At 34.8% G+C, this 17,133-nt stretch overlaps 1 protein-coding gene across 1 annotated transcript; it reads right to left on the bottom strand.

Moving 5' to 3' along the window:
- Positions 1–292: 292 nt before the first annotated feature.
- Positions 293–6,476, bottom strand: LOC106457875 (cell wall protein IFF6-like). Its single transcript, XM_013917324.2, has 2 exons — positions 6,346–6,476; positions 293–2,501 (listed from the first exon to the last, which is right to left on the bottom strand). The coding sequence occupies exons 1-2, from the start codon at positions 6,355–6,357 to the stop codon at positions 948–950; spliced, it is 1,566 nt and encodes a 521-aa protein (XP_013772778.1). The 5' UTR covers positions 6,358–6,476; the 3' UTR covers positions 293–947.
- Positions 6,477–17,133: the final 10,657 nt, after the last annotated feature.

The raw sequence follows: 17,133 nt of genomic DNA, 5'->3' as shown, positions 1-17,133 counted from the left end.
ATTAAATGTTCTGTGGCATAAATCATATCTAATTCCGAAAATAATTACTAAATCTAGACAGTGGACGGCACAATTATAAAGTACGTTTAAACACAAGGAAAACAACAACCAAACTAATACTATTTTAACTCAACACCCGATTCACAAAAGAACAAACGCAAACGATGAATTCAGTCACCAGAATATATGACATGCAGCATTTTCCACATACTTTTACACTTACTGTATACGAAACCACTATTCATTGTGCATGTTAAAAGAGAAGGAGGAAACAAGTATATTGGCATAAAATAATCTTTATTTCTATGTTGGCAGTTGTTGGCAAGTTATAAAGTTGACATCATCACAGTTTACAGAAATACCTAGGAACTTTACAAATAAAACCTACAGTAGTATTCCAAAATAACTTTCTTGTAAATTAGTTATGCTATCACACTCTCATATAAACTATCGTTTTAAAACCTTAACCCAAAATATTAACAGATTTTTTTTTCACTGTCACAAAACTTTAACACCTTACCACTAACACTAACTACGAGCTCCAACTAGCAGTTGGAAATAAACAGAGCGACTATTTAGTATAACTAAACTAATTACTGATTTGTTTGTTCACGTTATTTATATATTACAATATCAACCTTTTATTGACATGATCAAAATATAAAATGAATAAATCAAAGACAAATACACCAGTAAAATGCTATGCGTATAAACTTTTGATCATGTGGAATTATATTTACTCAAAGAGTAGCTAAATTTGTTTTCGTTTTTCAAAAAAAAAGAGAGAGAGACACCTAATGACACTGAACTCTGTCTACATTAAGGTAACATTTCTGGTATGCTACATATTGTTGTCTATTTCTGTCATACGTCACTGATTTTTTTCAAAAAAGTGCTTAAAACAAATAGTAGATAAGTTGGGCTAAAGTTCAGTAAGCTAGGATATATTAATGTTTGATGCGCATTATTGGGACATTGGCTTGTTCTAGGTAGGCCCAAACTTCTTTGGGGTAGATGGAATAAGGATAATGAGCGTGCATCAAGTTTTCTTTCCTTAATTGTCGGTCTCGCCCACCAACATTTGACGTCTGAGAATTCGCCAGAAAGGGTTTCACTGTAGTAGTAGTGGGTTGTTTAGGAGTTGTCATAATAAACTGGAAGGTACTAGACGTGTTAGGTGGTTTAGAGGTGTTCAGTCCTACTGTTTGAGTATTTGGATTTTTTAACTTGAAAAATGGTCTATTATTCTCTGCTGTTGTAGTGGAAGCAGGATCTATTTTTTCAAGTCTTTCTGGCGGTTCACTCTCCGTGGGATTTCCGAATTTAGAACTCACGGTAGAAGGATTTTCAGTACTGTCTACATCTGTCATCAATTCATTAACAATATCATCTATACTTGTAGTCAAAATATCATTATTTCTCACACTCATAGATGAAACTTCATTTTTGTCTGTCCTAGTTCCTAAAACATCACTGTCCTTCGTATTTGTTTTAGAAACTTCGTTGATGTTCGTGTTTGTAGTTGTACTGCCACTATCGTTCCTATTTATATTGGAAAGTTGATCATTACCTGTCACGGGTTTCGTGGAAAATTCAGTATCATTTATATCCGTATTAATACCTTCATCGCTATTGAAAAAGCTCGTTGAATCTCCCTTTTTGATTGAACCTAAAACTGACCCTTTATTTTTCTCTCTACCGAAACGTTCGACAGAATCTAGTGTTTTTGATGATGGAAGGTTTCTACGATTAGAAAAAGGATAAGCTCTTTCAGGCAATGAAGATCTTGATTCTCTAATCTGACCTTCATTGGTAATGTCTGTAAGCTTTAAAATCGTTTTTGTTGAATCTTCTATTAGGTCGTTTGAAGTTGATGACCTAGTCTCGCCATTAATGCTCATTGTTGAAGGACCCCCACTGTGGATGTTCGATCGGGAAGTTAGTGGTTTAACAGAATTTGTAGTTTTGGTTGTTGTCGAAACACCATATCGTTTGCCGAACGAAGTTTGTGAATCTTCTGTGATTTGGGGGGCATAATTGGTATGATAATGTTCAGGTGAATATCTATTCTTCTTGGAAGCGTCTGAAAGCCTAGGCAAGCTATTGTGTGAAGAAACGGAATTCGTTATGATTTGAGATTCCTGTGGATAATCATTGTCTCCAGAAGGTCTCGAATTGTCCAAAGTGTTAGGAGGTTGGGCCTGCGACCAGCCGTCTGGATGTACGTCACCCCAAGCCTTATAGCCTAAAGGCCCAGCTTCATAATAGACAACACGGAGCTTTCCATATGGGTCTGTGTAACCATAACGACCTCGAACGACCCCGTTTTCGTCACGATACTCCTGACGAAAGGAGTGAGCTCCAAAGAGGCCTGTGTCGTAGCCGAAATTATATGTTCCTCTGTCTGTTTGGGAATGATATTGAATCGGATGGTGTACGTAGTCTACTGTTAATACAGCAGTAGCAGTAATCAAACCGACGAACGTAATAAACAAAAAATCCTGAAATACAAAAAAGAGGAGAAGTTATTCAACCATGAAGTGGCATTAGGCAAAACAAATTTTAATTTTTTACTCATTTTCATTTATCATATATTAAATAATATACGTCGAGTATCGTAAAAAAATAGGAAACCTTTTAAATAGTTTTTACTTTATTTTATGCTCTAAGCTAAAGTATACCAATTAACATTTTTTACTTTATTCTATGTTCTAAGCTAAAGTATACCAATTAACAGTTTTTACTTTATTCTATGTTCTAAGCTAAAGTATACCGATTAACTTTTTTTACTTTATTCTATGTTCTAAGCTAAAGTATACCGATTAACTTTTTTACTTTATTCTATGTTCTAAGCTAAAGTATACCGATTAACTTTTTTACTTTATTCTATGTTCTAAGCTAAAGTATACCGATTAACTTTTTTACTTTATTCTATGTTCTAAGCTAAAGTATACCGATTAACTTTTTTTACTTTATTCTATGTTCTAAGCTAAAGTATACCGATTAACTTTTTTACTTTATTCTATGTTCTAAGCTAAAGTATACCGATTAACTTTTTTTCGTTTGATCGTGGCTTGCACTACTTGAATTATTTGGTACTTTTAGAATGTATTGTTTCATTATACTCATTTGAAAATTCCATTTATATAATGCTATACTTTTTGGCATTTTTAAGAATACTCGTTTTATTGACGAGTCTTGGCCGTTCCGATTGCTGTATATTAATAATTTTAATACATGTGCACATGTTAAAGTAAGTCGTAGCCAACAGCCTTGGTAGAACTCAGTTAGATACTGTTTGGATGTTTTGAAATACGCATCTTTCATTACTTCGTTGCATTTTGGTTTCATTGCTACTTTTCTACTTAACGTCATTTATCTAGTATTAGCCCCCCCCCCTCAGTGGCACAGCGGTATATCCGCGGACTTATAACCCTAGAAAGCGAGTTTCGATATCAGTGGTGGGCAGAGCGCAGATAGCCCATTATGTAGCTTTGTGCTTAACTTCAAACAAACAAATTGACTACATTTTCAGGCGTAAAACAGGTGTGTATTTAGTGGACTTCCTCGTTAATGATTAATAAAGACATTTATTAATATTTCTGACTTGTTGCACAGTTGGAAGTGCTCATGCGTAACGGAAATAAAGATAGAGCAGTTGTTCATCAGACTCGTTAGCCTTGAAGAGCTGTGCAAACCATGTGACTTTTCTACCAGGATAGATCCTACTGTTTTATCTATATAACAACAAACAAATAACATTTATTAGACACGGATAATTGGTGTAATATTTCGGTTCTTAGTTTTCTAAATTATTTTCTCATAAAATGTGCACATATAACTGATGACGCTTCTGACAGCTTGATAACTAATAGCTGAGCATGCCTAATTGGTAACTGATAGCTGGTGATGCTTTCTACTAATTGTTAACTGAAAACTGGTGTTGTTATAGATTAATTGGTAACTGATAGCTGCTGTTGCTTCCAATCAATTAGTAACTGACAGCCGGTGATGCTTTCAGCTAATTGGTAACTAACAGATGATGATGCTATCGATTATTCGGTAGCTGATAACTGATGATGATATCGATTATCCGATAACTGATAACTGATAATGCTATCGATTATCAGATAGCTGATGATGCTATCAATTATTCGGTAATTGAGAGCTTGTGGTGCTGTCTTGTAATCGACAGCCGACGATGTTTCTCATCTGTTCAGTTCTCTGCGCGTAGGATTAGTGCTTCCAGAATATGATAAAATACTGGTTTGCGTCTCACTGTAAGTGGGTTGGATCTCATTTGATGTCGTTTTCTAATCTTTTGTACACTGACCCAGCGTTCGGTTGTTGATGAAAACATCTGATTCAACTTTATAGTAGGTTAGCCTTCGATTTCAGCCAGCTAGAAATAACAGATAGTGGGCGTTTGCTTGTATTATAAATGATGGTATGTCTTACCCAATGGTTTAGGAGCGATTTCACATATTTCGTATGACCCTTTGAGACACTTGGAGCTAATTCACAACAATCTACAGTGATTGGACAAATTCCATTTCTCCGGCAGCTCTCCACATGAGACCTTAAGACCTAGCCATGGTTCATGAACGATTTTGAATACTTTAAAATATGTGATTCATTGTAAAGTAACAACTAAGACAAGACTGTGCGAGGCCACTATAGGTAAAATGTGCATTTCAGATCACTTAACTGATCACAAGATGCTTAATTTTGTAAAACATTGAACTAAAGTGGTGATTGACATTATTCTATAACAATGATTTTCACCAATGAATCTTCTTTAATTGTATTATTACAAGCACAGTAGTTCCCCATTTCAAAATACTTAACCAATCGTCATGTGCACACACAAACTCGACTAGCAACGTTGATAAAGTTCATGCTAGAGAATGGAAATAGTAAAAAGAAATAGGAAATTAAAATAAGTGTTTTTAATCAACTTTTTAAAAATCAGAGAAGAAAATAATTCATCTTTATGGTAATCGGAAATTATAATAATCTAACAAGTTTCGCTTATTGCACAATCAAATATTGTGTGATCTCACTTAGCGAACATAATGTAATTAATAGATAAACGGTCTTTACAGATGTTTTTTTGTTTTACGTTGTTTTCTCGAACTACAGAGGTCTATTTTTGTTGAACAACAACTGGCTTCAGAAGGTTTTTAAGTCAGTTTCAAAATTTATGGGCGTTGCTAGGAGTTTCTTTCATATGCCAATCATGTTGAATAAAGGAAGCTTGAGTCACGGAGCTAATTTACTACAGGTAATGCAAATAAGTAACTTTGGTACATCTTAAACTAACACATTATAATATCTATAGATGGTGACTCTCAGAGAAAAAAACCGACTAAAGAGCGTTGAGCTTTTTAAGTTATTTTTATTATGAAGTAAAAATCATTTCTGAAGACTTTAACTTCCAGAGAGCCCCACTTCAGTGGCACAGCGGCATGTCTGCAGACTTACAACGCTAGAAAACGGGTTTCGATACCAGTTGTGGGTAGAGCACAGATAGCCCATTGTGCAGCTTTGTGCTTAATTACAAACAAACAGTTCCTGAGAAATATTTCTAAAGACTTTCACTTACTCAGGAATATTTCTAAAGACTTTCACTTACTCAGTAATATTTCTAAAGATTTTCACTTCCTTGGAAATATTTCTTTATGTATTAAGGGCCAGATGTTGGTGATAACGCTAAATACAAAGATTTAAGACTAAACCTTGTTATCACTTTTAACTCCCAGAGATTTAGATCGCTTGTAACCCTGACTGAATAATATAATACAAGATCTAGAAGATCAGTGCCTAAACATTCTATGCAAAATTTTCTCCAACTCTATCAACAAATATGAGAGGCATTGCTTTGTAACAACATACGTCAAAACAGAGAGTAAAACACGGCTTACGAGGAACTTTTCGTGACAGTGTTTTGAAATGAAACGCCCTAACTCTTCAGGGCAGTTTTTGTTTGATATCAGTATTTTCACCATTCTGTGTCTAAATAAATGAGATCCTCATCATTGTTTAAGCACCTTATTCAAATAGAAAACTACCAAGTATTAGGTCAAAATCTTTGTTCTAATTTGGTTAAATGTTTGAACATAATTCTGCTATTTGAAACTGGGAATGCATTGTCTAGTCAGCTTTCAATGTTTTGTTAAAGAATGTCAGAGAATCGTCTTTTGAAATAAAGGATAAATGTTTTAAAACCGTCAGTTGATAATTTAATGCCAGGAAATAAAACATAAGACAAGCACAGGAGAACGAGAAAACTTCGGCTTACCTGTAAACCTAACAAAGTAATAATACAATGAACCCAAGACTCACCTGGTTATACATAACAAAAGCCCCGTGGTTGTCTGCGATCGGTAATGTTGAAAATATAGTCGCTAGCAGGACTTAACGACAGGTCTTTCCACTGCACGTAAGTTTATAGGTTTTCAGAACATGATCGAACACTTTCGTTCGGACTTCTAACCACCTAGCAAGTCTCGGCTGTCCATATATAAGTTGTGTGGGTGTCCATTACTGGCAAATATCCAAGCATTTCATGTTGCCCCTCCTTTCTTTTTTCATTTCCCTTGCTGATAGCCCCAACCAAATACCTCTCTTAAACATTGCCTTTAAGGGTAAGGATTTTCGGCCACTACACGATAGTTTTATGCCCTTTCTTTCTGAGACTAACCTCATATGTCTGTGTTATCTGTCAGTCGTCAGCTTGAGATAGTGTAGACATTCACATTCTTCCCTTCTCTTTCATAACCCGATGATTCGCCATGTGTTTTCTGATTAACTATTTAATTATTAATAATCAAAATTTGTTAATCAGAGATTTGAAACCAATAAAAAACGTTTTTTGAAAACTAGTGAATTTGTTCAACTTTTCACTTGGAAATGATAAATAAATTGTAATTTGTAGTTTTTGAAACACCTGGATATTTGGTAGCGTAAAAGTATTAGTAATCACCAGTGACGTCATATGATGGGTATTATATAAATGGATGACATAAAAGAGACAGGTGAATAACCGAGTAGAACTAAATGATGATTATATTTCCATTATAGTGGTCAGTACTAACTGACATTTTTAACTATAACATTAGCCATGATGAAAGAATTAGCACAAAGGACCACAAGAAAAAAAAATCAACTATTCGAAAACGCTCGAGTTTCTGGATCTTTAAAAATTTACTTTAAACTATATTATTTCGAGAAATATCATAATTAACGTTATTTACCAGTCACCATTCAGTATGATTACTACACCACACTTTATTTCAAAAATGTTAACATTGAGAGAGAAAGGAATAATTATTTTTTCTGTAGAAGAAGCTCTTGAGAACACTGACCTTTAACCACCTGGTGACGAAAATTGATGTTTTTGAAGATCTTTTTTAGTATTGCAGACATGTTTTACATAGTTGTTTTTTATCGACCATTGCAGTAACATAAATCTTGTTTCCAAATATAGAAATATGCAATATTTCAAACTTTACATGAAATTATTTCTTACATATTTGCCGAAGTTCCGAACAATTTTTTTTTTGAGGTAACAGCAAACAAAACAGCATGTAATGTTGCATAGCAACGAAACATCTTGTGTCATTTTGTAATAGGCCTTGTCTAGAATTAAGCGAGAGGTTTTGTGTTCCACCTCACAGCACATCAAGTAACCACAGAGTTAAAAAAAATTGGCAACCTCCTAATTTTAGGTTCATGGAAAATTTTAGTTTTATAGAGCCAGTACTAGTATTGGGTTTAATTGCTTTGCATAAAGCTACTCAAGATTTAAAAAATAATAATCTCAAATTAAGCCACGCAGAACTCTTGAAAGCTCAAAGTTTTGAGTTACTTGAATAAGCTGTAATTCAAATATTATGAGTTTAGAAATATGTATATGTGTGTGATCATTTATATTAACGATACGAATTTCATTAAAATAAGATATAACAAAGGATTACAAAAGATATAAATTTAATTGTAGCCGAGCGATTTTGATGCAGATATGAAGAAATACCAGTCGAGGAGGGGGAGGGGGTAAAAAATGCGAAGGCGCCACTTTCGATTCAAGGTCAAGAAACTTTCTTTTTCAAGAACCAGTGCCCGTGGGGCTAGTGAAGCGCTGCCTTCGTTTTTCGCCTATCGAACAGTTATTAAGCCATATTGAATTTGTTGAAATTTGAAACATACAACAGAATTTTGTGAAAACAATGTTTTAATAGCGCACAGATACACAAATATACAACCTGTTAGCCGCTGTTAGGATCTTTTTTTTGGATGAGAATAGCTTTCTAGGTATGACCATCTGATTAATGAAATAATACTTATCCCTATCTTGCTATACATGTATAAAAAACAAAGAAAAAATAAGCACTAAAAAATCAATAGTGTTGGGTGATATTTCATCATATTTAATTTTTTCTTGAGTGCCTAAATGTTAAATAAATGTTTAAAACTTTCGCTTACTTACATTTACTTTCACAAAATAACTGAATCATGTTCTCGATATTGATCAATATCGAGCTGTTACGGAAAAAAGTTTCAGTAAACTCGTACTAGAACACATTTTTTACCTTTGAGTGAGAATAAAAGTTTAATAAGCACTAGAATAGAGTGATAACGTGTTTTATCTGCCAGAAAGAAATAATGCTTAATTAGCACTAGAACAGTACAATAACACGTTTTGCCTCTCAGGGAGGATAAACGTAATTAGCACAAAATGCGCGCATTTTTCGAAAGTTGGACGATAGGTGGCAAATAAATTTTACAAGCTCGGCGTTTTATGTTTAATAGAAACAATGCTATTGAAAAGAGAAAACCTAAACTGCTGACTCATTTTAAGTGTTTTTCAAACTCTAAAGTCACGCATGACCATTGTAGCCAATTTAGAGAAGTGGCCAAAATTTCAAATCAACATATACAAACATATGAGAAATGCGTCAGAATTATCTGGTGGACATAACAATTCGTTGTATAGTGTGAACAGGAAGGATAGTTAAAATAGTTTTAAGCATAGTAACTGTACAAACTTTATTGTGTTGTTTATAATTTTACATTTTTGTTGTTGTTTTTTCCGATTGAATGTAACAAAATAAATGTCCAAGTTGGGTGCAGATTGAATGGTTTACCAGCCGTTTGATACAAATTTTCCAAAATTTTGGTAACGTATTGTGACTGATTTACTATAACATATATGTTTTAATATCAATATTTGTTGAAATTAAATTTATATTTAGAAATGTCCATAACGTATACTGTTAAATATGTGTTGCGAAACTCCCGCCTATTCTCTAAAGTTGTAGAAGATTCTCAAGTGTAAGAATCAACAGCATATACATGTGTACGTAAACGCTAATGTAGCTTTGTATTGTTACATAATCTAAATTTTCGAGAAACTCTCCACACACCTATAAATATAACCAACGCGACGCGCCAAATAACAGTATCTATGCTGTGATTGGTGCGCTATAAACTATAAACATTGCAAATCATTCAACTTCAGTGGATTCACATCAGACGTTAGTACTTTTCGAAAACATTACCTAACGTCATCAGTAGAAACTCGACCTGTAATCGGGGTGCGATAAGCGAGAACTACAGGGCCAACTAGCTCCCTGTGAAGTGAATTATACCTACATCAACTCGAAATTAACTCGCTAATCGTGAACCCTCGATAAGACATCAAGGAAATTCCAGACTAGAAAGAAGACTTTATATTGCTAGTAAGTTTGTAAAATTTTTGTAAATAAATCATTGTTTGTATTAACTATTTGTAAATTGTATTGTTGGTTTTTGTCATAACTGTTAGTGTAAATTGTATTGTTGTTTATATATTAAAACATTTGTATTAAAAACGAAACTGTGTGTATCAATATTGTTGGCAAATATCATAAATTTTATACATATCGGCATATATTTAATTTCTAATTTTCTAAATCTAATTTACAATCTAACTCAATTTCAGGTTATCTGAAATTCTAATACGTAACAGTACATATATAGTTTACTTGCATTTATTAAGTTGTTTCTGTTATTCTCAAACTCAGTATAGCATTTGTTTCTTTTATTCTCAAACTCAGTATAGTATTTGTGCTGGTCAAGATTTTGAAGACATTCACATTTGGTTTCCCATCATAGTCATCGTCGAAATTAAGTTGGACCCGGAATGTCCAGGTGGTTAGGGCGCTCAACTCGCAATCTGAAGGTCGCAAGTTCGAATCTCCATCTAACCAAGCATTTTCGCCCTTTCAGCGTGGGGGCGTTATAATGTGACGATCAATCCCACTATTCGTTCGTAAAAGAGTAGCCCAAGAGTTGGCGGCGGGTGGCAATGACTAGCTGCCTTCCCTCTAGTCTTACACTGCTAAATTAGGGACGGCAAGCAGAGATAGCCCTCGTGCAGCTTTGCACGAAATTCAAAATAAACCAAACCAATTAATTTTAACCTGTGACAAATTCTGTACTCTCGCTTTTAGACGTCATCTGTTCGCATGGATAAACAATGGACCGTTGATATCATGCAACCTTTTCCACATCAAGGAAGTGTAAATTGATTCCCAAGGTGCGTTTTTGATAGTACGAATTCGTTCTTTAAATAACAATAACTGACTAAGACAGATATTTTCAAAACGAGACCCAAAACACGAATACTTTCGAATATTGTCAACTATTCAAAAGCGCTCGAGTTTTGAGTCTCGTTTTGAAAATATTACAACCTTTGTAGGTGATCCTGTGTGCTAACTATTTAACCTGACTTAGACAGATATTAGCCTACACGATAAACGTAAAATCAACGTGCGTTAAATTAATCAGTTTCAATAATAGGTTTTTCTGTAAAAACCTGTGTATGGTAAAGTTATATACATGGGAAGTTTTGGCATGTCATATCTCATTCTCAAAGATTTGTATAGTTTCGGAAAACTTAACAGTGTTCTTGAAAATATTGTTTCATTTGGTCGTTGTTTGGTCATGTGACCTGGGAGGATCAGATACACCTGGACCTCTACCTTCCTCCTTGACTATTGATTTGGTTCTTGAGTGTTGGATGAAGCCCACATTAATTCTTCAGTAGAATACGGTCCAGTAGCTAAGAAAACCCGTTCTTACATCATGCAGTCACTGCATAAGTCATTCGTACACGCGAGTGACCCTTTCCAGGCCGTGTCTATGAATATATAACTTCGATTTTTTTTAGTTTTCTTACATAAACTTCTCTCGTTTTTTTTTTTTTGTTCATTGTCAACACAAACATGAACTGTTCCATAAATATCAATTGAAAACGTATAGCACTAATCCAATTTTCACACAACTAAACGCTTTTAATATGACATTAACACTATATCTAGCTACCGGTTTGCCCAGTAGTAGGTGGCCATAGATTACATAAGGAGTTTACCAGATTTATTGGTGAGAAGTACTTAGGTCTATTATTATCATGTATGATAAAGTTTTTCAGCATTCGTAATGATTCATTTTTGTTAAGATGTTTGTGAAGTAATCTACTGATCTATTTTGAAGTCTGTCTGAAAACATGGGAACGTTTGCCTAATTATGTAATAAGGTTGTGTTTGTGTATCTAGGAACTCTGTGTGTTTTAGTGATTATTGAATTTTGTATTGTTTGTAGTTTGTTTACGTGTGATTTGGTTACGTTTAACCATGCTGAGCAGGCATACTCTGCCACTGGGGGTATGTAGGTTTTATATATTTTGAGTATGTTTTCGATTGTAGCGCCCCTGTTGTTGCCATTCAGACGTTGTATTTAATTCGCTCTTTGCCAGATTTTGTTTCTAATTTCATTTATATGCTTAGTCCAATTTAGTTTAGAATCGTAGGCTAGATCCAGGAATTTAGCTGATGTGGCTACCTGGAGAAGAGTTCCGTGAAGTTATAATTTGAGGGCTGTTTACTCTTCTTTTTGATTTTGTGAGTAATATGATTTGTGTTTTAGGGGCGTTTATCTTGATTCTCTATTTATTACAGTAGTTTTCTATTTCATTTAATCGTATTTGTAGATTTGTCGCTGCTATAATTGGAGTGTAGGAGTTCTTCCAGATAGCCACATCATCCGCAAACTGGAAGCAGAAGCAGGATCAGACAGTGGCATTTCACTCACATACATGATGAATAGAATAGGGCTAACTACCTTTCCTTCGTCATCGAATTTGGGGCAAAATACTCCGAGAAGATGCCCAACACATTAATTCTAGCTTTCCTGTTGTCTAGAAAGTTGGAGAACCAGCGAATCATACCTCGCGGTAGTTTCATTTGTGACAAAGTCCGTTGTGTCGAATTCTTTCTCTACATCGAGAAAGCAAGCGACTGTGCATTTAGTTCAGTTAAAAGTGTCTATTATTGTTTCTGTAGATGTTTGTCTTTTTTTTTTTCCTAAATCCATTTGGCATTTCCGGTAATTTTGATGTCAGTTCGAGATATGCCAAAAGTCTTGAACTGATGATTTTTTCCAGTAGTTTTCCAATACAGCTGGTTAGGCTGATTGGTCTGTAGCTTTCTGGTTTACTTGCTGGCTTTCCTTCTTTCAAAAACATTAAAACATCCACTAGCTGCCAAACAGTCGGTATGTATCCAGATTTTAGGGATAGATTAAATATAGCAGCTAAATGTTCGTACAATCTCGGTGTGCCTTTTTGATAAGTATATATTGTATTTTGTCATGTCCAGGAGCCTTGTTTTTTGTTGTTGTTGTTTTTTCTGTCATTTTGAGAGTGTCCTGTTTTCTTGATTGTTACTATTTACAGGTTGGACCACTAGGGAGCCGACTGTAAAGGTAGGTGAGTATAGGATTTTTTGTGTGAATATGATTATTAACTTTATTGTAGAATGATCTGTTCATTGTAGGTTCGTTTGATGTTTTGTAAGTGTTTTCTGAATATTTCTGCTTTTTGTATGTTTGTTGGCAGTGGTGTTATTGTATTTTAGTTTGGAATGTATATGTCTGTTCGCGTTGTTTCCAGTAAATCTTTTTAAGTCAGACCAGAAGCATTTAAGTCAGACCCAACTAATTGTTTTTAGTCTTTTTATTTCGTCTCTTATGGTGTTTCTGAGTACATCTCGAAGAGATGGTTGGGTATGTTTGTTTTGAATTTCGTGCAAAACGACTCGAGTGCTAACTGAGATAGCAGTCCCTAATTTTGAAGAGATAGACTAGAGGGAAGTGAACACCACACTGAGATAGACTAGAGGGAAGTCAACACCACACTGAGATAGACTAGAGGGAAGTCAACACCACACTGAGATAAACTAGAGGGAAGTCAACACCACACTGAGATAGACTAGAGGGAAGTGAACACCACACTAGTCAACACCACACTGAGATAGACTAGAGGGAAGTCAATACCACACTGAGATAGACTAGAGGGAAGTCAACACCACACTCTGCAAACTCTTGACCTACTCATACCAACTTTATATTTTGAAATATCTGTCTTCAAGTAATATTGAACATAAGTAAGAAGTCGAATTGACTTTCGCTCCTAAGCTTTCGTTACTGATAGTTCAATCACTCAGTATTTTCTAATAGGATTTTCTGTACATACGTGACTACAATCTGACAACCGAATAGCAATCTAAAACATTCGGCAAAGTTACCCGCGTAATATTTATTTCGTTGACTTTGAAAAGTGTGCGAAAAATTGTTTCACTTTAATTTAATACACTTTCCTCAAAATTATATTATGTATGTTTAGATTTAGATTATATATTTTCGTTTTTTATTATAAGATATTTTCAATGCCACCCCCCAAAATAAATTACGATGTTTAAAATTACGTACAATTTAAATGGTTTGTTTTGAATTTCGCTCAAAGCTACACGAGGGCTATCTGCGCTAGCTGTCTCTAATTTAGCAGTGTAAGACTAGAGGGAAGCCAGCTAGTCAGCACCACCCACCGCTAACTTTTGGGCTACTCTTTTACCAACGAATAATGGGATTGACCGTCACATTATAACGCCCCCACGGCTAAAAGGGCGAGCATGTTTGGTGGGACAATCTAAATGGCCAGCGTGAGCCCTCAGATTCATAGACTGAGCAGTTAACCACTAAGCCTGCTGTTGCACACTCAAATAATACAATTTGAATTCAAAAACAATAACAATATCACCCCCTTTCCATTGGCACATCTGTGGACTTATAACGCTAGAAACCGGGTTTCGATACCTGTGGTGAGCAGAGCACAGATAGCCCATTGTTACTTGATTACAAACAAACATTATTATCCTAAGACGTCTGAATTGTAGTGGTAATTTTACTTTCCAAAATAAAATTATTTTACAAAACTGTTTGTACATCGTTATTCTTCTCGTACTTTCAAACTTTTGTTCCTGTTGTTGTTGAGAGCTAAACATGAATAGTAAAATATTTAGTTTATTTTGTCCAGTTTATAGAAGACCCTTACGTAACGATAATCGAGATACTAATTTTTATACTAAGTTAAGTAGCTTTTTTTGTCTACCAAAAGAATTATCCTAAGTCGAGGAGAAAATGTCCTTCAATAATCAAGGAACTACTGCACGAAGAAAATGAAACAGTTATTGACATTGACTAAAGTCAATGGCTTAAGGAGGTACGTGAAAATGAAAGTTGTCTCCCACACGTCTTTCTTTATTCATACGGTCCCACCCTTCTTGGTTCTGGTTTCTTTTCTTTTTTATTCACCTTGAATAACTTCCGGGGAGGAAAGTGTTTTCATGATTCTGGCCTTGTATTACACCTACGTTTTAACAGCCAACAATCAAAGACTAAATATCTAAAGATCTTGAATCACTGTAATCCAATGACAACCCTGTGTAAATTTTTGCATAAATACTTTTTTCAAGAATGACGGAGTTAAAATAATTCGAATTCCAGATTTTAATGATGAAGGTGACATAGCTTAAATATACAACTGTTTGTTTGTTGTTATTAAGCACAAAGTTGCATAATCTGTGCTGTGGCCACCGCGGGAATTGAACTCGACTTTTAGGGTCATAAATTCGCAAGCTTACCGCCGAGCCATCGAAAGGGAGAGTATGCATAAAAAAGCCAACTTCAGTGTATACAGGGGCGGAATGGCCCAGCGGGATACCGGGCAATTGCTCGGTGGCCGGTGCATTTGACGCATTCTTTGAAATTGATTTTAGATCTTAATTGTTTACCAGTATGTATCATGTGATATTACCTGGGCTGTTCCTGTAATGCCAATTCGCCCCTGAATGTATACCAAATCTAAAATAATTTGTTGTTTTTTTATGATGATAGATTTTTTGTTTGTAGTTAAGATCTAAGTTACACAATGGGATGTCCGTGTTGTGGCCAACACGGGTATTGAAACCCGATTTTTAGCGTTGTAAGCCCCAGACTTACCGCTGAGCCACTAGGGGTGCAGGATGAAAAATAAATTGGCATCAAGATAAGATGGTCATGCTTGAAATTAAAATACTTTAATAAAACCCTTATAACAGCTTCGTATCTAACATTTTCCCCTAAAATTCAATAAAATACTTTTAAAGATATACGAATTGAGACTAGAGCAGGAAGTGTTATACAGAGCACCGAAAGCAGCAGCCATCTTTTGAATAGTTCTGAAATTTAGCTGTTTTATAGTACGAAATATTACGATAATTATAAACCTAAATATTTGGAAAATGCAAAAAAAGAAGAGTGAAGGGTAAAAACCAACTGCGGTCATAATTGTTGGTGTTATGATTCATATTTTACATATACTTATAACACATTTACCAAAATCTGTCGACACATATATCTACATAAATACACAAATAAATTCATCAATAATTATTCAAATAGAACTAAGTCTTCCTTGGATTTCTAGCTAATATTTGTTAAGAAATTCTACTGTCTATAGAACAAAAGAAAATTAGTTTCGAAAATAAATGATTCGTATTTTACAAACTTAAAAGTAAAGCGTTACAAAAGAATATTACAGAGTGATTTACAGACTTTTTAAAAATAACTTTTGGAATGACTACGTATTTTTTTTCTTCAAAATGTTTTATTGCTCATTTGAAAATTTATTATACAAAAGAACTTTCAAATTAAGGAGATACAAACTTAAATTATCAGCTTTTCAAATGTAAACAACAAAACACATCGGCATAATTTCATTTCCCAAAGATCAGTGTGGTACATCTTTGACTCATATATGTACTTCGTACATTTTTGGCTGCCTCCTGGTGGCTCAGCGATAAATCTGAAGGTTTTTAACGCTAAAGTTCGTTAAAAGTAAAACAAAAACCTAATAGCAACGAACTTAAACCCTCGCAGACACTCGCTGGGAACATCAATCAACGCCTCCTACCGAGAAAAGCATCGACAGTACTGCAGTGACAATAGCCATATTTGTTGGTTTTCAAATTGGAGTAGGAGACTGTAGTAAATTAACGGTAGGATAAAGCAACTTGATAATAGAAATAATCATAACTATAACAGTTCATAACTTTGTTTAATTTTTGGAGACTTTTGAATAAGTAAACCTGTCACATGTATATGTGTGTGTGTATTTTAGGGCAAAGGCACATTTATCTATATGTCATGTCCACTGCAGGGGACCGAACCCCATATTTTTGCGTTGTAAGTCTGTAAACTTACCCACCGAGGGCCCTTGTCACGGTTTTGTTTGTTTTTAATTTATCGCAAAGCTACACGAAGGCTATCTGCGCTAGCCGTCCTTAATTTAGTAGTGAAAGACAAGAGGGAAGGTAACTAGTCAACACCACTCACCGCCAACTCTTGGGCTACTCTTTTGCAAATGAGTAGTGGAATTGACCTTCACATTACCACGACTCCACAGCCGAAAGTACGAGCACGTTCTGTGATGGGAATTAACCACCAGACCCTGCCAGGCCAGGGACCCTGTCACAAGGAAAGTGTTAAGTATTTATATAATAGAAAAGAAAAACAACTACTTTCATAACTATTGGTAACAATGCTAGTTATTCTTTTGAGCTATCTGTTAATTTACAATCATCAATACACATAACTGCCCGAACGGCAAATATAAGTTTGATTTTTGCTTTGGTAAATTTACGAATTATCAAAATATTTTTTTAAAGCCAAGTGTCGGTCGGTCAGTCAGTCGATCACGCTCTATTTCTCCGACTT

This window comes from Limulus polyphemus, unplaced genomic scaffold (genome assembly GCF_000517525.1).
Source record: "Limulus polyphemus unplaced genomic scaffold, Limulus_polyphemus-2.1.2 Scaffold384, whole genome shotgun sequence".
In the NCBI taxonomy this organism is placed as follows: domain Eukaryota; kingdom Metazoa; phylum Arthropoda; class Merostomata; order Xiphosura; family Limulidae; genus Limulus; species Limulus polyphemus.
Note: the sequence above shows the minus strand (reverse complement) of the source record. Positions and strands in the feature narration are given on the sequence as shown.